A 22,416-nucleotide genomic window follows, 5' to 3' on the forward strand; every position below is an offset into this window, starting at 1 on the left:
GGTTGAGCAGTCTGCCCCCCAGATGGCCAGAACTTCAACAGGAGTGTTTTCTCCTTATTGTTTACAAGACCAATTAGCTCTGGCATTGGATTGATTATTTTCTACACAAGTGACTGAAAACCTCTCAAAGTGAGGAAAAGTCAGCTGTTAAACAAGATAAAAGCAGGCTAAATCACCTATAGCTGGGAAGATCTGCTAGTTATGTCTTTAGTAACATTGGAGTGAAAGGAAAAAATAATTTCATGGTGGACACATACAAAAAATGTCTAATGTTATGACATTTCATTTATAAGTTACTTTCACTCTAAAATGGTGCCTTATTTCTAGTTTTCTAGCTTATTCATCTTAAAAGCCATTTATCTGTCTTGAGTTGTTTTGGTCTTGGTTTGCTATGCCTCTGAAACATGATAAATTCTCATACTGTAGTCCACAGAACTAGGCCTGTGTCCTTTATAGAAAGCTAAATGTCCTTAGAGATCACACTCAATGAGCTGAGCATATCTTTAGGATTATATGTGTTTTGGAATATGTATGGATTTATCTTTGTGAATGTTAAAGAACATTGCATGGAGAAAATTGGGTGTCCATTTAAGTCACCATCTGGTTCCTGTATTCAACTATGTACTGGAAAATTTAAACCAGACTCTTTTGTTTGTCATCTTCTATCTTCTTTTTCTGCTTCTGGAAATATTGCCAGAAGTTGTGGCTGCTTCTCCTTTCTTATTGTTTGCTGTTCTTGCACTTTAGGAACTCTGAATTCTTTAAGCCCAAAGTACATTCAAAGTCCCACTCTAGACTTAAAACAAGAAATTAAGAGTTGACATTGTCTTTAGTGTTGCATTAGGTACAGTGTTTAGGTTCCTAAAGGGAAAAGATCAAACTTCAGTCATGTTTCAGATTTTCTGTGGGTTCAGGAATATCACACTGTATCAGTTAAACTCTTTGAGTATTGGAATGTTTTTTCTACAACCATGAGAGCTGAAAACTTTCTCTATGTTTCTAATGAAAGTTTAAATTTTTCAGTTTGTGGATGTGCCATGTTAGCCACATAAGCACGCCAAATGATAGCCTTGGACTGTACCTTTGGCACAGCTCATGGTGCCCTGAGTAGCATTCACTCAAAGCTGAAGTAATGCTGCCACATGAAACACTTCATACTAAAGGGTAATTATGGGGCATTTGAAAGAGACTAGAGGATGATTAACATTTGTATAAACAGAAAGAATCTGGATTCTGGGGATGGAATTGGAGCAGTTCTGTATAAATTCATTTTCTGTTTTTGTTAATCTGGTGAGTGGTTTATTGATAAAAGGGCTCAAGATCTAAGTGCAGGAAAACAATCACACCATCTAGAAGATTTAACTCTTTTAAAAACTTTCAGCTTGCTCAAAGTAGGATGCTACAAGCTTTGCCCATAATGGACCTATTTCTCAGTTCATACGAACTGTCCTGTCTACCTCCAGAACAAATTACTTTGTTCTTCATATCAGCTGCAGCTGAATCTTTTCCTTCTTACCCAAGTACTTCAAAACTGGCTTTCTGCTCAATCACAGTGCTAATCCTCTCTCCTTGTTCTCTCTTGCAGCACTCCCACCACAAATCTTTTGAGGTCAGTCTGCTTAGCTCTCCACTATATTCGTCCTGAATCAGACATAGATTGTTCCAGGCAAATCTTACTAAATCTCTTTCACTCTTTGTTTTTTCACATCATAAACTGGCTGTTTTTATCTGTTGTCAACAGGAGTCACCTAAGTCTGCTTTTTGCAGTCATGTGCCTTTTGTAGAGTGCAAAACATCTTGTTTGTGAAGACTGCTCACCTGCAGCAGCTCCCTTCCCTTATGTCTGGCAGGATTTTGCTCATGTTCTCACAGGTTAGGAGAGGCAATCCAGGGTGCAGCCAGTTGCTGAAGGTACCTTTCTATCTGAGCCAAACTGTAGTTATTCTGTGCATTCTTCAGTTGGCCTGTCTGCTTCAGCTGTCATGTCATGTCAGACACAAAGGCTTCTGGGGTCCTTTCCTGAGAGTGTCCTGGGATCCAATATGGGAGGACCTAAACAGTATCAGTGGAAGTAATAGGTTTGTGAGTAACCTGAATTCATCTGCCTGCTTGTTTAGTAAGGATGCCAGAAGTTCTGTCTTAAACGTGTCTGATACCAGAGTGTTCACAAACCATCCCAGCAGGCAGGGTGCAAGTACAGCAGGTAAAGCTGAATCTGCTTTTGATTAGGAGGATCTCTAATCTTAGGACATTGCCTTGCACATATCTTGGACTTTAAGGATTAAAATGTCTTAAGCAGGGAACTACTTAAGCCTATCTAACAGTTTTTCTCTGCTGAGGAGTGAATCTGCTGTCCTTATCCATCTCCTTCCCTCTTCCCTGCACCTGGCTGTGCTCTTCCACAGCTTGCTTTGCATGACCTTTCATCACATATTTCTGAGCGCCAGTGCAATTCACTAACCCAGGGAAAAAGTTGACTTTTCTCAGCGAGAGGCGTGCCGAGTGGCAGAGCTGGTATGAGGGGTGGTTCAGAGCCATGTGGCCACCAGCAAGTGATGGGAAAGGAGAAGGAGGAGTCAGCCTGTCCCTTTCAGCAGGAGTAAAAGTTTAGTTTGGCTTAGGTGCATGTTGAACTTCATCATCAGGAAGACAGAGTGAATGCATCCAGTTGTTAAAATCAGAAAATACATGCTAGTAATCTATAAAATGTATAAAATATAGAAATAATATATGCCAGACATTGGTGCAAAGCCACAGTACTAAAAGCTACTTATGCTCGACGCCATGTAAACAACAGGTTCTTATGTTGATCCATTATACCATTTTACCATTAGATTTTACCATTATCTATTCACTAGAAAATCTCCCTTTAAAAAAATATTTTTTTATCTAACCTGGCATCAATCCTTGCCTTTTAGAACATTTTCCTATTGCTTAGAAGTAACAAGTGGGTCTCTCTCAGTTGTCTTCTGATGTTCCTACACACTTTGGGCTATGATTTAATGATTGTAGAAGCTGGCTGTACAATTCAAGAGCAAAATGAATCCTGCTGTACATGTCTTACATGAATATGCTCAGTCTTATCCATGGATTAATTTCCCTAGAATTCTTGGCTTTTTGATTGTTATTAGCAGTAGATGTATGGAGGAAATTAGGCCACAGGTATCCGATGAACAAGGCACAGGCAGGGCTTAGCCTACTAGCCAGATGATACTTGTGAAGTTGCAGTATTATCAATGCTCATGTTTATGTTCACTTTTTTGTAAAATTGTAGTTCCTGTAGACAGCATGAGAACTTGTAGACTTTTATTTCTGGGGGCTTTTGGGTTTTTTGTTATTTTCTACAATGTTGCAATCCTTCATGGATATAGAGAAAATCCTAAATATGTGGTACTTGCAGCAGAAACACTAAAAAACTAAAGGCCAGCAAAGACTCTTCCAACTCTTAAAAAAAAAATAGGCTGTTCTCTGTTATATTTGCAGGAGACTGATTTACAGCTCCATGCCTTTATGACTCTTGAATGACTTCATGACTGTGGTAGAAAAACAACCTGTGGAAATTGTGTGTCCTACCATAATTCAAAGGGGACAGCTACATTGCTCAGGGCTCCAGTCTGCTTGGATACTGGTTGTACATAAAAAATTATGGGAATAGGGAACTTTAATGTATATTCATCAAGGCAATCCTTGTGTTTCTGGGAAGCAAATAATGTGACTTTTTGGGGCAGATTTCATACACCAGCTGCAGTAAGTATTCTCCTATTGCTTTGGGCATTTTTATAGCTGTCACAATGTTGTGACAACGTTGTAGATAGCTACTTCTTGTGTTGAAAGCAGCCTAGATACAGCAGCAATGACTGCAATTCAGGCTAAGTCCTAAATATTTATTGGCTTCCTGGGTAGATTTTACAGCCTTCACTGGGCTGCAGGCTTCTATGTCTAGGCTGCTGTCACTATGGAAGATAACTGGTTTTAAGATAATTCAGGTGTGTCTACACTTCACACACAACACTGACAGCAGCATTAACACATCATTTAGTATTCCTGGAGTTTGCATCACTCCAGGTGTGAGTGAGGTTGTGTTCAATCTGTTAGCCACATACAAACCAGAAACAGCTTTAATATGTGCTTTAAAAGCCAGGGAAGTATAAAACAGCTGCCTCCATGTTTCTCAAGGTAGGCCATTTTTATCCAGAAAATGGTACCTTCTTAGACTGTACAACATGGACAAAATTCTTTCTCCTCTATATCTCTGAAACATGAGAAACAGTCTGCCTCAGGCACTAAAAGACAATAAACTACTCACAGGACAATCTAATCATTAGAAAAGGGTTAGGATTTTGCTGGTGGCATGGTCTCAGTACCAGTACAAGCTAGGCAAGAATTTGAAGTCTAGTAGAGCAAAAATTATGCTGAGCTCTCAAACTATTTCCTGTTAAGCTCCTTCTTAGTGAGCTGTTGTTTTAAATTGACTTTGGAATTTGTTATTAGCTATTTTTTAGTAGAAGAGTGAAGTGTTAGTTCAGCTGTAAATGAACATGATTAACATGGAGACTGCAATCTCCATCCTTAAACATATGGTTATGAGCAAGTTTGTTCTACTGCAAGGGCATGGTAGAGTGTGTGTATCTCACTGCCCTGTGCTGTGGGGTCAGATTTAAACACTCCATGATTTGCTTCATTTGTTACTGGAACTTGAGATGCAGTAATTTGTGGTAACAACCAAAGTGGCAGTTGTGGATTCTAGTTTTCACTCATTCTGACTGGTACCTTCCTTCTTTTCTTTCTTTCTTCATCATGCAACATTGAGCTCTATTTACTCAGCTGTGGCCTGGAGACAGGAAGGAGCAACGTGGTCATGCACCAAAACTGCCCTTGTTTATTCCCAGCAGCTCTTGGCAAACAATGTGGTACATGGGCAAATGTAATTTTCTGCATGGTCTTCACTGACCTTGCTGTAGGACATAGGAAAACAGTGATCACAGCAAACTGAAGACACCTCCTAAGGTCTGTGGTGATCCCACTTCCTGTATAAAAGGTACCCAACTATAGCCTGAAAAATTGGTATGATTTGTTGGTCAGGCGCCTGGGGTGTCTACAGGCTGAGTTGTGTTATAGCCTAAAAAAGTCTGCCTGTGTGCTTCACTGAATAATTTGGTGCCATTTTCCCAGGCATTAGAAACAAAGTGTTTCTTTAGAGCAGTAACTTCTCTGCGCCACTTCAACTTTATGGGCAGTTTCTAGTGTCAATGGACCATTTGCCCAAAGGTTGAAACTGTAATTAATTCCACTTTTATTGACAACAAACTTCATTCTCTAACAGGCTGGTTTGGAGTGGATCTCTGCCACCCTTTCCCAAATTCTTTCTGCTTAGACTTCTGCTTTTATTCTATACTGTTTTGTTGTTTTATCGTAGAGGTGAAAGGATGATGCTGTGATTTGGTAAGAAGACAGAGAAGAAAAAGACAGCATGAATTATTATAAGTTTTTCAACTATGTTATTTCTGCCAAGTGAGAGATCTCTATTTATGCCTCAAAACTAATGCTCTCTTAGTGCCTAGTTACCTTCTCAAGCTGCTTTTGTCTCTCAGTCAGACAGGGACTGAGAAAAAAGTGCAACTTCCTTTGGAAACCTCATTCTTAAAAAAACTCCTTTACCTTCAGGGAGAAAAGAGACTAAAACCCAAAATTATTGAAAAGGGCCCTAGCTGATTAAAGCAGGCAGATTATCCTCCTAGAGCCTGTCTGTTCTGAATGCAGGAAGGATGCTTTGTATACTGCTGGACACCACACTGTGGAAATCTAAAGGGGATCAAAGCAGAGGAACAGATATAACTGGGCTAAGCAGTGAAAGAAGTAGAGGGTAAGCTAAACAGATTTAACTTAAGATAAATGTAGTTATCTGTTAAGTAGATTGAATAAGATACAGTATGAAGAAAGGGTTATTATAATGGTCTGTTGAGAAATGAAAGAAAAAATAATAACAGGCAAGAGGTGTAAGGATACATAAATAGGAATTTTAATTTAAGCAAATTAAAAATAGAAATTGAGTATTGCATAAAGTTTCTAATTGGTGTGATTACTTCAGACCAACATCTAGACTTTTTAGCAAAGATCAAAAATTTATTGTCCGGCATTATTCAAAGCTAGATTTAGAATTCCTTGAAGAGTAAGAGGTCCATACTATCCTGTTCACTTATGAGAAAGGGTCTGTTTCAACAAGAGCTTTTATTTACCCCATGTTCTCTGTTTTCATGTAACCTGCTTCCTGTGCTGGGCCTGTGGAAAATCACAGAATGGGTCACTGACCACAGTGGGTCATTTGGTCCAACCTTCCTGCTTGAGCAAGTTCATCCTAGAGCACATGACACAGGATTGCATCCAGATGGTTCTTGAGTATCTCCAGTGAGAGAGACTCCACAACCTTGCTGGACAACCTAGTTCATGGTCACTCCTCCAGTAAAGAAGTTCTTCCACATATCCATGTGGAAATTCCTGTGCATCTGTTTCTGCCTATTGCTTCTCATCCTACTGCTTGGCACCATCAGAAAGAGCCTGGCTCCATCCTCTTGACACTCTTCCTTCAGATACTGACAGATATTGATGAGGTCCCCTCTCACTTGTCTCTTCTCAAGGTGAGCAGGCCCAAATCACTCAGCCTGTGCTTGTAAGAGAGTTCTGCAGACCCTTAACCCTTGTAACCCTCCACTGGACCTGCTCCAGGAGCTCCATGTCTCTCTTGTCTTGAGGATCTCAGAACTGGACACAGTGCTTCCCATGTGGCCTCACCAGGGCTGAGTAGAGGGGCAGGATCACCTCCCTGGACCTGCTGGCAGTGCTCTTCCTAGTACACCCCAGGATACCATTTGCTTTCTTGGCCACAGGGGCACTGCTGGCTCAGGGATAGCTTGTTGTCCATCAGAACCCCCAGGTCCTTCTCCACAGAGTTGCTTTCCAGCAAGTCAGCCCTCAGCCTGTGCTGGTGCATGGGGTTGTTCTTTCCCAGGTGCAGGACCCTGCACTTGCCTTTGTTAAATTTCAGTTGGTTCCTCTCTTCCCATCTCTTCAACCTGTTGAGGTCTTTCTGAATGGCAGCCCAGGTGGCCAAGAAGGCCAATGGCATCCTGGCCTGTATCAGCAGTAGTGTGGCCAGCAGGACCAGGGCAGTGATTGACCCCCTGTACTTGGCTCTGGTGAGGCCACACCTTGAATCCCGTGTCCAGTTTTGGGCCCCTCACTGCAAGAAAGACATTGAGGTGCTGGTGTGTGTCCAGAGAAGGGCAGTGGAGCTGGTGAAGGGTCTGGAGCACAGATTTTAGGAGAAATAGCTGAGGGAGCTGGTGTTGTTTAGCCTGGAGAAAAAGAGGCTCAGGGGAAAACTTACTGCTCTCTACATTTACCTGAAAAGAGGTTGTAGAGAGATATAGGGGTCAGTCTCTCCTTCCAAGTTACAAGGTTAGAGAAAATGGTCTCCAGTTGCACCAGGGAAAGTTTAGATTGGATATTAGGAAAAATTTCTTCCCTGAAAGTGTGGTCAAGCATTGGAATGCCTCCCCCTGCCCTCTTCCCTCCCAGGGAAGTGATGGAATCACCATCCTTGGAAGTGGTCAAAAAACATGTAGATGTGATGCTTAGGGGTGTGGTTCAATGGTGGACTTGGCAGTGTTGGTTAATAGTTGGACCTTGCTGATTCTGTGATTCTAAGTTGTGGCTATCATCTGAAACAAGGTTAATTATTTGGATAAGAGCCTAATGAAGACTAATGTGTTTGTGGCAAAAGAACATGTGCTCTGTACCTCAGTCCTGCTGCCAGTGCCCTTGAGATCCCCTCCCTGACTACTGCTTGGCTCTACTTCCACCTCTGGCTCTTTCTTCCATACTTTGCATTCTTCTGTATATAGAAGTACTGCAAAATTGCTGCTGTTCAGCTAGTCTTCTTCTGAGCTCCAGTCCACAGCCTTTTGGACCGTGAACATACAATCATGTAGGGCTTTTTGACATCAGGATGTTTCCATTCCCTTGGGATCCCTAAGCTTCCCCAAGAGTCACCTCTTTTAGACTCCTTCTGCTGAGCCACAGAGTTCCTTCTTGACCAGTCTTTCACAAAGCTGCTCTCTAAAACATGAATCATTTGATTGGTTTTCTTGTGTGTTTTGGATCTTTGTTCTGTGCTTCCTATAATACAGTGACCAGATTTGTGCACATTATTCCAAAAGAGACCATCCAGCTGCCTTACTGAATGCCAAAGTAATAACGTCTGTGGTTTATACTCTGTAGCCTTCCATACACAACCCAAAAACCTTGTTTGCCTTTGTTACTCCTGCCAGATGTTCTGTGGATGATTTTCAAGTGTATTGTGGGGAATGTCACCATGCCAGTGAATTTCAGCAAATTTAAGCAACTTTGAAATTATTCCTTTTTCCACATGGTTATATTCAATTTAAACCAAACTGTGTTCACACTTGAAACTGCCCTGTTTTGGTTATCCCTTTTTCACACTGAATCACTCACTACCTGTTACAGCCTGTACAATAGGATTTTCCCTTCACTAGGCCTCTTTCAGATGCTGCTGGAACTCCATCTAAAGAGCCCAGGCCTGAAAGTCTAGGGAACACTTATACTGTCTTTAATACTCAGACTACTTGAACTGGGAGTAAAGGGAATATAAGGCTTTTTTCCTAGAGAGGAAGCAAGGGGAGGGAACAGTCTATAAAAGAATTACAATGTTCTCACCTCTCTTTTCCTGCAGATTTGCTGACAGCACAGGAATACCACTGCCTGCTGCAGTTGCTCTGCCCTGACTTCCCAATGGAACTCACTCAAAAAGCAGCAAGGTGGGTCCTCATTCTCTCTTTAGAGGCAAGATTAATCCTACATGCATGGACTTAGGAGCTAGACCTGTGGGTAAAGGTAGGAACAGGGACCTTCAGCTTTTAAAGTTTTGGGGAAAAGAGACACCATCTTTTGAGGTTAAGAACAGGGTGTTTCTCTAACAATGTGAAAGAGTATATATTTACGATATACAAAGACTGAAATATCAATGCTGTTGGCTCTGTGTTCAGATAAGTTGCAGATAAAAGAATGTTAGCCAATATGTTTTTAACTGACATGTTTTTTAAACTCAATTTCAAATACTGTTTACCATTCTAAAATGTGTTCCCCCTTGCCCCAGCTTCTATGGTTGATCACATTTAAACACACTAACCTCTGAAAGATTGCCAGTGTTTTAAAGTATGTTTGGTAAGAACATGGCTGCTAATCTGTTTGAAATTTTATTTTAATCTAGACGAGGCAAAAAGCAGATAGCTGGCTCAGGGCATTGATAATGCGATATGTAGTATTTTACTGATGGTGCTTGCTGATTCCAGTCCAGCCCAGGCAACTGATTATTAACTATCTGATATGGAAAATGTAATAAGGTACACACATCTGTTCAGTTGCTTGTCCCCCAGTGCCAGACTAAGAAAGAACACTAGCCCTGTAGCAGAGATACATCTGCTGCTTCCTTTCATGGAGGTACACAAGCACCAGTCCCATGTGCTGGTGTGTATTTCATAGGGCTCCAGCTGAACGGAGCAAGGATTTGTGATGGTGCATGCAATGAAGGAGACTTCAGCATATCTACACATGTTGTGATGTTTGTGTCAAGGAATTCAGTCCACAAGGCTGCTGTAAACTAGAGGCCCCATTCAGGGGCCTGCTGCACTGTTGTACATGTGTTGTAGAGACAGACAAGCTGGCTTTGGGAGCAGGTGTTGGAGAGATATGAGATCTCTGTCAGAGGCACACAGGCTCAGGTGGGGGTGACCTTACTCCTGCTTTTGGCTGGCTAGAGATTTACTTGTACATTGCTAGCTCTGTAACAAGTTAATCTAATTGAACAATTTTAATAAAACTTGTCATATTTCCAAACCATTTTTTTCTTTGCTTACTACTGTTGCTCTTGTCGTTTTTCTGGTCTACACTTCCCATTGTCCTCCATGGTCTCTGCCTGTTAGAAGGGTGAGCTTTGCAGACTTTCTTACAGCACCAGTTGACCTAGTCTTTGCAAAACATGAGTGTCACATGCAAACCTGGAGACATTGTTCCTTCTTCAGTCTGCTGCTAATTTTCTTCTAAAAAGAATTAAATGAAGTAGCAGCAGGAGTCGCCAGAACATTCAGTGATACAGGCAGGACCTGCATTGATAGTGCTGGGAAGAGGGCAGTCATAGCTGTAGCCTGAGTGCTGCGTGACTGAGATGATCTCCCAGCACAGTGCAGTCCACTCATACAGGAGCTGTTGCTATGTTCTGATAACAAACAATAGGACTAAGATCAGGATATGTCAGAACATTAGAATGAAGGCTACAACAATAGAGGTTTTATTCACGTGACATCAGAGAGCTCTATTTTCCTGTTCCTAGTGCAGAAGCCATACCCAAAAAATGAACTAGGATATCTGTCTCTGAGATTTCTTGGATTTTTTTTTAAATGGTTATAGCCATTAGCAGATTAAAGACTTTAATCTACAGAGATACCTTTGATCTTCAGAGACACCTTTTGGCTTTCTGAATCTTGAAATCGCAGGACAGAAAATAAAGGAATTTTTTTCTGGTTTATTGTCATGATTTTAAGATCTGTACCTGAGCACTGATTTTTGTATTGTAAGAGAAACACAAGGAACTCACTGCCCACATTTGAGCAGTGACAGCCCAGTAGTTCAGAGCTCCTATGCTGTTTTATTTGGTGTGTGAGCTCATGTTGCACTGATCAGTACTAATGGAGCTGGGGCTTGCAGTTCAGTACTCGTGTTATTAAAAGATTGCCTAAGAGTGCAGACTGTTCTTTATGTTTTGCTTATTTTTGCCTCCATGTGTCAGTAAATAAACCAAGTCTCTGAAAACTCATTTGAGCCAGCCTGGCTTTAAGACAGATAGTGTCTTTAATGGTAGCAGAAAATGGTAAAAGTCCTTTCAACTTGCCTGGTCTAGAGTTTGTCCTGGGAACATCCTGTCTAGTCTGGATTTCTGAGATTTTAACCACAATCAGGAGACCATAAAGTTTCTCAATTGGCACAATAGTAAGGCTTTCCTGCCAACCAAAGCCACTTGACCCCTGAAAAACCACTGTACCCTCTACCAGAATGCCTCAAGTGTAGGCATTTTTCTTCAGTCCTTTCCAAAGTTCCTCCTTGATTTTCATTATTCACTGAGTGCTAGCTACTAACTTTTTTTATACATCTGTGGCCTCAGGATTTGAATTCTAATTTGGACAAGAAAAAAAAATCCCTTGAAATATGAGATACCTGAGGAACTCTTTTGAGTTGCAGTTCATACTTTCAGATTTTGTCCTCAATTTTGGTCCTGCTGTCTATGTTACAGTCCGTAGCTAGGTTTTTCTCCTTACCAGATATTTCAAGGAAGAGGTGCAGATATGTTGCATATGATGCTCTCTCAGCTTCCTTGAGTGCTTAGTCAGCTGGCTATGTGGTGGAATTGCCAGCTGCAGTCAATCTCCTCATAAATGATTGTATTGGATTTAAAGACTTCTCAGCATTTCCAGCATGCAAAGCCCTGGGCCAAGCAGAGTCAGTAACCCAGCACCAGAGTGCACCTGCTTCTATTTAGATGCTACTCTGTCACATACGTGCTCTACAGGCTTCCTCAGAGGCTTCTTGCTGTCTTTAATAGCAAAAACTGTCCAGCAAATTCTCATACTTCTGCATACTTTCTCATGCTCTCCTCTAAGTAAGAGACTGGAACTTGGTGCTGCAGAGCAACGCCATTGACCAGAGTTTTAGATTTAACAAGTGAAATGAGTTTCTTGTTAGGAAGGTGATGTAATATTGTCTCTCTGCATAACAAATATGTAAAACCACTCTCCACTGTTGTTTTCCTGCATCTTTGAGAAGAAAGCTTCGGTGTTTTGAGGGTATCAGGGAAACAGACCATCATTTCAAAGGAGGGAGTGCAGCTCATCAGTGATGTGGCCAATTGCATTTCCAGTGCTTAAATAGTCGTTGGAAATGCCAGTGGCTGAGCAGTTTTGCCTGAGAGATGAAGATGCTCTGCCTGCCAGCTTCAAAGCCATTTCCTTGATGTGGCCACTGACAATCTCAGTAACATGCTTATTAGTGAGAATTAAGAACTGAAGCTACTGCTTCTTTAGACAGGAGGAGAGGAGGCTTTCTGGAATGTAATAAATAAATCAGAAGCACTTTGACATCTTCAAAGGGTTTTGTTTTAAATACTGGCTTTTCTCCTGGGGACCTTCTTAGCCCCAGTCTTTCTTCTTTGAGATAATTAATTCAAGCTGCTCTACATGTTTGATTTTGCCACAGTGAACAGAACTGGTCTGAGTGGCAGGGAAGTCTTGCAAGATCCTATGTTCTTCTAGGTCAGCCTCCCACACAGCTCCCTGAAGTCTTTTACATGAGACAGAACAGTGTTTCTCCAGCAATGTGTTTAGACAATTAATGCTGCAGGAATTGGTGTGCAGATTGCATCTGGCCCTGTGTTCAAAAGGGTCCTATTGGATGACCCATACTTTGGCTGTAATGAACTGACAATACCCATATGGCACAGTGTGCCAGATGCTGACTGTACAGGTTCAGTAGACCTAGATGCAGTTGAAAAGAAATACCAATTGCCTTTCTTTAGCATTGCCTTAATACTCTGGGGGTTTTTCCCATCAAAGTGGAGTATTTTCTTCTGTTTTACAGTCTAAGCTGTCATTGATTAGATGAGTTTGATTTTCCCCACTTCAGTGACTGACCTTTTTATCCTTAGGTAGTGGTGGCAATGACCAGAGTATTGTTTTTGTTTTCATTTTTGTCTTGAAATCCACAGGTTTTTTCCCTGAAAGGAAGAGCTGGACTTTGCTATCACTTATATTTCATGTTTATGGCCTGTGGCTGGTATTTTCCATATTGAATATGCTTCAAAATAGGGATGCATGTAGCTCCCTACATGCACCAGCGACTTAGCAGGGACAGAGAAGACTGTCCCTGGCCCAAGAAGTCTTCGGTTGCCATGATATTTGACTTGATAGTCAAATAATAGACCTAATATGAAAAGTGACTAATTCTTTCATCAGGAAGGGAGGATAGGATGTTCATAAAGTGCAGTTAGGAAGCTGAATGTTGGTGCAATGTTATTTCCTCTGTAGTCAAGTAAAGTTTGTTTGAGTACAGATGGTGAATTGCAACTGTTGTGACCTTTATGAATCTGAAATATGTCCCGCTTTGATGAAGTCTGATATACAGAGAAATAGCATGAGTCTCATTCTGCTTACACCAGTTTACTACTAGTGTAACTGTCCTATCTGTAGTCACATTTAGTCAGAACCTGGACTTTGATGGTCCTTGTTGATCCCTTCCAACTCAGGATATTTTACAATTCTGTATGACCATGTGAACCGGCCTTGCAGTTTTTGTAGCACTGTTTGTTCCATCATGTCCACCAGGCTTTGAATGTCACACTGCTCTGTTCACACTGTAGCTGAAGTGTGTGACTGACATTCAGGATCTTCTCCTTGCTTCAGGTTGTTAAGCTGCCTTCAATTGATATTCGGGTGTCCACATCCATGCAGCAATGGGTGTTCCAATTTCTCTCTCCTAACTTCTTATACTGGGCCACTAGCAATCCTCAGTTGCCCATAGTTCCTTGGCTGCACTTTCTCAAGGTCTGGGGTTCCTGGTTACAGACTTTAGTTTTTTTTGTAAATGCTAAACTGTTTCTCTCATCTTATCATAGGATTGTTCTGATGGATGATGCAATGGATTGCCTGATGTCTTTTTCTGATTTCCTGTTTGCTTTCCAGATCCAGTTCTACTACTCAGGTAAATTCTGAGAACCTGTTGACTTCTCTCACTTATAGAATTACAACTTTACAGCTTCCTGATCTTTGCACTTTTTTTGAAACTTGAAAGGATATGTTTTTTTTCAAAGAAAATACATAGCTAATGGACTCTACTGATGAAAAGCATCACAGCGGTCAAGAGATTAGGAGACTTAATGAGGAGATGCCAAATTGTTGTGAATAACGACACACCCGCAACTGCTATGTTTGATGAATTTATTTGTCTTGGCCTTGAGACATGAATTTCCAGCTTTATCTAGACTATGTTAACAGCTAACAATTAGCTTTTACTAGGAACATTTTTTCCCTTTCTTTAAGGAAAATATTCAATCCTGCTGGATACAGCATAGGAAAAGCCCACCAGCTGGTGCCTTTTTAAAGGAAAAGCAGCTAGACAAATGGATATAATTCTTCCCCTTAATATTTGCTCAACTATGAGCTGGTTTCAGTCAGAGAGTTTCTGAACTGGGTATAATTCCCATGGGTTTAGGGACCCTCAGTGGACTCCACTCCCAAGAACTTTTCTAGCCTCCCCTTGAAATCACATAAAATTGTAACCTCCACACCTTTTGGCAAAGAATTGCACAGGCTTGACACCTGTCCTGTGAAGAACCACCTCTTTTGTTTGATTTGAGACCCCCTAGTTGGAAAGCAAAAGGAACAGATAATCCATATGAATAGTCTTCATATTGTTGGTTATTTATTGTATTCTATCTCACTTCCTCAGTCTGAGTTTTAACTAGATAGGATACTTCTAAAATTCTTGGCAGGAAAACTACAAATCAAATAATACTGGTTTGTATGTGTGTATTTCCTCATGCTTACCCACACATATACATCTGTAAAATCCCCAGGTATTTTTAAACTTCAGGAGACAAGGTGGAGGAACTTGGATGAGCATTCAGGTGCTTGTCCTCTATGGGGAGACTGCTTTAAAATACATTGTCCTGTTGCCCTAGCCCCTCTAAATTGTGATTGAGGAACGAGAATCTCATTCAGGACAAAAACAGGGTGAATAGATATTAGATGTGCTCCCAAGCACTGGCTAGCGTGCCACTTTCTCATCTCCTGGCACACAGCACTTTTTAATGTAAAGCTCGTGGATTTCTGTCCACTCACACTGAAATGGCTCCCTCTGATGGACGTAGCTCACAATTGGCCTCGGCCAGGCAAAACGGGCCAGGTTTGGATGCACAGAAACACTGGCTAGAAGCTGTTATGAGCATAGTCTGTGGTCAGAGAGTAAACTTGGGTGGCCTTCTGATCTGATCCAACCTGTGAGTTCCCATCTTTCTAGCAGTTAGGAGTCTGCTGCTATCCCTAATACAAAAATCTCTTTTTCTCAGTACTTCTCTGTATATACTTCCCTTCTAATTCTGCTGTACATATCACAACTTTATCCATGACACCTTACTGTAAAAACCAGTTCAAAATCATGATTTTGAGTTGGCAGAACCAGGCTTGTAATGCCTTTAGTCAGGGACAGAAAATGTGTTTGGAAAATTTTCTCTGATATAACAAATATTTCCATTGAGCTGCAGAACCTCAGCACAGTCTCAGGCCTGCTGACTCCTGACTTTCCACTCCACCCACCTCATGCACAGCATTGCACTTTCATTCACTTGGAACTTAAATGCCACTGGGGTCCTGGCAGGCTCATTCTTGTGTACACACTCTCAGAGATCCCTGTCCTGCTCGCCCAGGCACAGTGCACACACACAGCCTGTCATGCACTCTCCCACCAACCCACACACATGCAAACCACTCCAAATGGAATCTAGATTTGTAAACTGCTGACCACATCCATAAACAAACTTGTTTAAAATTAGATTCCTGCAGTAAACAGTGGGTAGTATGAGGAGCCTGGGGAGAGGCTTTCTGCCAACTCTAGCCTGACCTGCCCTGGCCCTTCTTCTAGATCCTGTGTTATATTTACTTTGGAGCAGCATGGAGGCAAGCTGATATACAGCCTGGAGCTCTAACTAACATGCTCCCTTTCCTCCTGTTGCAGTTCAGTGTAGTTTGCTCCCAATTTGGATGAGTTCTAAATCAGTGGCAAGAGGTGGAGAAGGAAAACATTTTAGACTTCACAAACTAGTTTTGTGTTTTACATTAGCTTTCACACTTCACTGTTTTATTAGTGTGCTAGCTAGCCTTTGTTCCCTTGAGATGAATCTTCTCAACAGAGTGAGTGATGTCTCATAATCATCCTAAGAAGAAGAAGATAGCAACTTCTATGGAAGTGGCTGCATGGGCATGCATAATATCTGTTCTGAACATGCAGGATGCTGTAGAGTTGTATTTATTTCCAGTTAGTGCTACGTACAACACAGAACAACAGTTTAAGCCACAGTCTGGTAGGTCAGGAGGATGCTTTGCTGGTTATAGTGCTGAGTTTTAAACAGCTTTCTGTTCTTTTAGAGTTCCTGGAAAGTGTGGCTGCCATTTATCAAGATCTGCTGGCTGGTAAGAATCCAAATACTGTGATTGTGCCAACATCATCCTCTGGGCAACATCGGCAGCGCCAGCCCCCAAATGACTGCAACCCACTCGAAGGAGTAGAGGCATCTCTCTTCTACCAGTGCCTGGAGTCCTTGTGTGACAGATCAAAATACAGGTATGAATGGAGTCTAAAATACAAATTTGAAGTCTCTGTCTCTGGAGACTCTTTGTAAGATTGGAACTGTGAACAAAGAGAGGCCTTTGAACAAGCTGATATTCCCACATGGCTCTCACTGAAGAAGTATGAAGGCAAACATCATAGCTGAACAGCTTTAACCAAATGAGAGAAACAATTTCATGGACCAAAGAAACATGGTGTTTGAACTGATTATTGAAGTAATAGATGGATTTGGGTCTCTGCTCTCCATCTCATTTCTGCATTGACACTTTCATCAAGGAGAGATCCATCATGAGTTTGCTAGAGGGGATAAACAAGTGCAGTTGCATTCTTGGGAGTTGAAAGAGCCCACTGGGTGGATGGAGTATGACGCCTTAGTACCTAGGAGAGTTCACACTGTCAGTCTGTACCTGAGCCTATGTTAGAGCTGGTTTCCAGCTACAGATCCAGGCACAAGACTGGCTTTAGTTCAGCAGAGGATGGAGCCACCAGACTTTACTGTATAGCTTTGACAGATACTTTGATCACTACCTGCAAGAAACTTCACCTTCCTAGAAGGTCATAGTCTAGAAACACAAAATAACTCAGGACAATAACTCATAACAAGTTCCACCTGATTTCTACTTTGGGTTTCCAAATCCAGATTTCTGATCCACAAAATTACTGCTGAACTGTTGTCCAGTGCTATAGATATCTAAGCATGGCGTTGATGGGTTGTTTTGTTCTTTTAAGCAACAAAAGCTCTACATTCCCTGTATGTCCTGAGAACTTCAGATGGGAAGAGTACTGTGGGCCCATTTGGTAGGTCAGGCTTTGCACAGCACTATGAGGGGAGCCATTCCTAGCCTTTCATGTAGTAGCTCAGTACTCAGGCTTTGGTAACCACTTCTGCTTGAGGGATCACCAGCCCATCCCCACATCTCTCAGGAGTACCACTACACCATTGATGTTCAACACTTCCTCTTTATGAGGCAGTTTGATTTTGCATGAAATCCTTCAAGGAGTATTGGTGAAGAGCAAGAATCACGATGGAGATACTGCTTAGAACTCAGGACCAGGGACTAAGGTGAGTGTAGAAGAAGTGGATATGCTAATTTAGTCCTCACCTAAATAGTGTTCTCTGACATATTCAGGCTATCATTGGAGAGGTTTTCTTGCCCCTTGGATGACTATCACTGATAATAATGTGATAACAGCATCACTGTCAGTGTTCAAAAATGTGTAAATGTGGCAGTTAGAGACATGGTTTAGTGGTGAACACAGCAGTGCTCCATTAACCACTGGACTTAGTGGTCTTAGTCTTTTCCAAACTTAACACTACTTTGAAAGTTTATTGACTTCTGAAAGCAAGTATTTCCCAGAGGATTTTTCCCAGAGGAAAAAACATGCTGAGTTGGGATGTGTATGCCTCTGAGTGAATCTAGGCTTTTCTCACTGTCTTTGGAATGAAGACAGGTAAGACTGCTCCTAGGGATGTCCCCCAGGCAAAGATCTTGCTTAGCAAATGGGGAGCAGATCCAGTGCTCAATAAGCAAGCTGGTGGCTCTTCATTTTAAACTGAGTCAGGGCAACCTTACAGTGTTAGACCAGGTGAAAGGGTTTATTTCTTTATTTTAAGCTGGGTCTTAGAAAAAAAAAAGATTATAATTTAGAAGACAAGATGATGTCTGTTTCTCTTTTCCTAGCTGCCCACCTTCTGCTCTTGTGAAGGAAATGCTGAGTAGTGTGCAGAGAATGACCTTCTATGGATTCCTTATGGCTCTTGCAAAGGATCAGGGCATCAATCGAGCCCTAGGTAAGACTTCTCTAAATGATACAGCTCTAGATTTTCAGTAATTTCGCATTTCTGTGGAATTTTGTTTGTAATTATAACCCATATTTTACACTATCAAGAAGAGATTCAAGGGAAGTTTTAAATATTTTTGTTACTGGATTAACTTTAAAAACATAACACTGTGCCTCACTGTCTGCCTGAAGCTGTGGAGCTTCCTCAAGGCTTACTGAGTTGAGGTGCCATCCTATGTTTTAGCCCTTTGTGCTTGTGCAGATTTTAAATGGCTGCTCTCATCTATAAGGAAAGAAGGCACACCTAATGGAAAACCTCTGGTGTCTCCTTGGCTGAAAGGTTAAAAGCCCAGTCTTTCCCATCTCTTCCCATCTTCCCTCAAGGCAGTGTGATCTTGCTAGTAGCTATCTGTGGCCTGCTGAAACTCTGATCATAAAACATAAACTGCTACAAAAATCTGTACCATGCTGCTGTGGGAACCACAGGGATTACCAACCAACATCTCACTGCTTGTGTCTATGGTGTGCTGGTCTGGAGCAGGGAAGCAGTGTTACATTGGCTAAGGACAGTATGTAATCCATCCATAATTCACTCACAGTTTCTATTTCTCCCATATGCCTTTCTTGTGCTCTTCCTCCTCCTATGAAGAGGAACAGAAATGGTTTTTCTGTTTGACAAGACTGTATCCAGGAGATAAATTTAAATGGCAGGAGCAGGGAGGGAAGGCTGTGTGTGGGGGTGTTCCCAAACACTCATCTTCGCTCATCTCCATTCAGCAAATCACCTGGCCATTAAAGGTAGATGACTCTCTCTGTCTTTGGGTAAGTGTCCTCTTCCTCTTCTTCTGGGCCTGAGTATCTGCCAGTCCCTAATTGCAAGGATAAAACTCAGTGAAAAGGTGTACCTTGCCTGAGGTACAGGTGTGTGCCATAGTACAGTAAAAGCGTGTCTTCCCTGGCTGAGCCCCTTCTTACAGCAAACCATTTAAACTGCTTGTGTTCCCCTGGGGCAGGGCAGATTATGTATCAAAGGTGCATGAATACACCCCTGCAATCCCCTCTGAAAACAGGCTTAGAAAGCAGTGTATTCACTGGGAGGAAGGTGATGCCTGGATGGCAGCAAGCAAAATATTTTTTTTCTTTTGCCCTATGAAATCCACTTCTAGTCAAGCATAAAGAAAACAGATGAAAAGGAAAAAAGTCCTGCCCACAGCCTCCATTGTGCCATCTACAAAGTGAGTGGGTTTTCGTTTCCACTAACGTAGGCCTGTCCTCTGGCCCTCTGCCAGCCTCCTGCTGAGGCCTCTCTCAGAGGAGGGGCAGCAACCACAAGTCTGACAGGTGCTAGCATTTTTGGCAAGGAAAGGAGGATTCTTTTCCTGGTGTCTTTTAATCTCTCCTGAAGGGTGATTTCAATAGGCTTTGGTGTGTAGGGGATCACAAGCTCCCCAAAACGCTTCAGCAAGAGCAGTTTCAGGCAGAGGAGGTTTTGGTCTCACAAAGCCAGCAGCTCCTCTTGAGGAACAGGGATAGAGATTAAAGCAGCTTGTTCAGACTGGGACAGTGGCGTTGAGTGTGCCAGGCAGACTGGAATCTGCAGTGTATCTCCAATGTCAGTGCTGATTTGTGAATTCTTCAAGTGCCATTTATCAACTCTCCCAAGTAAATCTTGTGCCCTAAAGACTTCACTGTGCACTCTGCAACTACAGAAATAAGTTAAGCTTTAGTTGTTTATTCTTTTAATTGAGCACACAAAAAGAAGCAGAGTGGGACACTTCCATGGATCTCCTGACACTGTTTTGCAGTGCCAGATTTTCCTGCTCATTTACAGGAGTAGACCAGAACCCAAATAAATGGGGGAATTGGTTCTTGTCTAAACTTGCTTTAGTTTTCAGGCACTCATTGCTACATTTTTGATGACTGCTGCCAGCTTGCCTCTGTGGGACAGGTGGCTCTCCTGCAAGAGCAAGGTAACAGAGCCAGCAAATGTATTTGCATTCCCACAAGGAATTCAAAGCCCCTTCCCAAAGGTATTGAGTGTAGCACCCAAGTCTGAAAAACCTTAGAAGGAGCATTCCTCACTGTACTGTTGGTATAGATTATCAAATAGATTTTTTTGCCCTGGTACTCTCCAGGCTCTGGTAGGAAATCTCTCTGCTGTTCTCTGTAATTTCTGTGCTGAGTGATCACACTCTCCCATGACCCCTATACAAGGTGGAGTTTGTTAAAGAATTAGGAAGGAGGGCTTTCCTAAGAGCCCTACTTTCCTTTCTGGCTCTGCTAAGGTCCCAGTGTTTTCAGAGAAGATCAAGGATGATCAATCAGCTGTTCCAGTCCTGAACTATATCATGTCCTTCATCCTGGAGTAGGGTTTCTAAAGTGAAAAGGAGCATGAGCATGTTGATCTTACACTGAGAGGGTACCCAAGCACTGGCCCAGACTTTCATGCTCACACTCAGACAGCAAGCAATGCTAGAGCATAGTTCATCCACATTTAACTCCTGTAGGCAATGTGCAGGAGTCAGGCCTGACTTTCCTGAGTTGCAAGGAAAGCAAAAGCCTTAGATCTGTGGAGTGTTTTGATCTCCAAGACCAGTAGGCCACAAGAAAGGCAGGTGGCACAAAAACATAAATAACTTGGGTGGTATAGTGCATGTTTCAGGCTGTGGCACTAACAACACATCTGTTACATCTGGTACTGGTGACTACACTGGGCAATGAACAAAGGCCCAAAGCTGATAGACTGCATCTCCCTGACAGTCAGTACTCTCATTTTGTACAGTGAATGAAAACTGCCAATCCTCAGGGCTGTAGGCAGTGGGGCTACTGTAGCTGCCTCCAATTTAGTCTGAGCTCAGCTATAGCATGTATGAGACACAGCAAATGGATCATCATTCTTTAGCTGTCTGTGATCCTCAACATTGCGTCCTTTTCTCTAAGAGGTGTAAGGAAAAGTGTTTTCTGTCTTGCAGGCCAGATTTTGGATGCGGCTATGGCTTGAACATTTTTCTTGAAGAATCAATAGACTAACCCTGCTGATACTTTGGGTTTTTTTCCCCCCAGGGGCTTTGCCAGATAAAGGAGACTTGTTTCTGGACCCTGCCATGGATCAGGAAATTGAGAAATTGTAAGTGGAATTGCCTTATCTAGAAGGTAAAGCAACAGATTAAAGGCAGCATGCTAAAGAAGAGTGGAATAAAGTACTGTCCTCTTCCTCTGCTCTACTACAAAATACAGGAGCTAAAAGAGCAACCTTAACAGGAAGAGCTTCTTTCTTTGTGATGCCTCAGTGCAGTTAACAAAATCCTTACAAGTCTTCAAAAGCAGAGTGAACTCAAAGAGGGATCTAGAGGAAGCAGCATTCTCTAATGAACAGGGAAATTTTGTTTGGATGGTGAAAAGTAGGAGTATTGGAAGGAACAAGATCAGCCCAGAAGATATGTTTAAATAGAAGATTCACATAGTGAGTCTGGGAGGTACAATGTGTTCCCCCTCTATGCCATTAACATCCTTCCATCCCTGTGCTAGTTTTAAAAGTCTTTCTCCCAGAGTTCACTCCAAGAGTGCTGGAGTAGTTGTTTTTGCAAAATGCTGCTTAGCATATTTCTTTTCTCTTTCAGGGTAGCTCACGTGTCAGGGCTTTCTGTCTCTGGTCCTGCCAGCTCCAGTGCAGACACAGCAAATATGCCAGCTCGTAACTCACCCAGGATTAACTCACCTTGGAAACCTCTACACCATCGTCGAAAAATGGATGCTGAGAGTGAAGGCTCCAATGAAGAGACAGACTCCTCTGAAAATTGAATGTTGTGAGGGTGGGGACCATTCCCATCTTGGGCTTCTCCAGAACCTACTGGAGGAACAGCACCTCCTCCCAGAGCATCTGCTCTAACAGTGGGTTCTGTCTACATAAGCAGTGTGTGTTGCTGTGCTAATCCCCAGTGCTGGGTTCACCCATCTCTTCCCAGGAACTTGCATTTTTCTTAGCTCCAAATCCGTGCAGGAGTAGTGCTTCCGCAGAAGCCATTAACAGCTACAGAGTTATGCTTCCCCCTGCTGGCAGGCAAGACAGGCCACCAGCCACCAGCTCTGCCACTGCTTGGAAACAGCCGGGTTTACTCTCACCGGGGCGCTCCCTCCCAGTTCCGCAGTTCCGCAGGGGCGCAAGCCGCG

General features: G+C 42.3%; 1 protein-coding gene across 1 annotated transcript in view; it reads left to right on the forward strand.

Moving 5' to 3' along the window:
* The window catches only part of CUNH11orf49 (chromosome unknown C11orf49 homolog), a 69,291-nt gene extending 46,894 nt beyond the window's left edge, over window positions 1-22,397 (forward strand). The window contains exons 4-9 of the mRNA XM_005419443.2: window positions 8,750-8,834; window positions 13,736-13,821; window positions 16,263-16,458; window positions 18,147-18,256; window positions 21,310-21,373; window positions 21,867-22,397. Of these exons, the coding sequence (XP_005419500.2) occupies window positions 8,750-8,834; window positions 13,736-13,821; window positions 16,263-16,458; window positions 18,147-18,256; window positions 21,310-21,373; window positions 21,867-22,047 (722 nt within the window). The 3' untranslated portion in view covers window positions 22,048-22,397. The remainder of the gene's footprint in view (window positions 1-8,749; window positions 8,835-13,735; window positions 13,822-16,262; window positions 16,459-18,146; window positions 18,257-21,309; window positions 21,374-21,866) is intronic.
* Window positions 22,398-22,416: the final 19 nt, after the last annotated feature.

This window comes from Geospiza fortis, unplaced genomic scaffold, assembly GCF_000277835.1.
Source record: "Geospiza fortis unplaced genomic scaffold, GeoFor_1.0 scaffold66, whole genome shotgun sequence".
NCBI classification, from domain to species: domain Eukaryota; kingdom Metazoa; phylum Chordata; class Aves; order Passeriformes; family Thraupidae; genus Geospiza; species Geospiza fortis.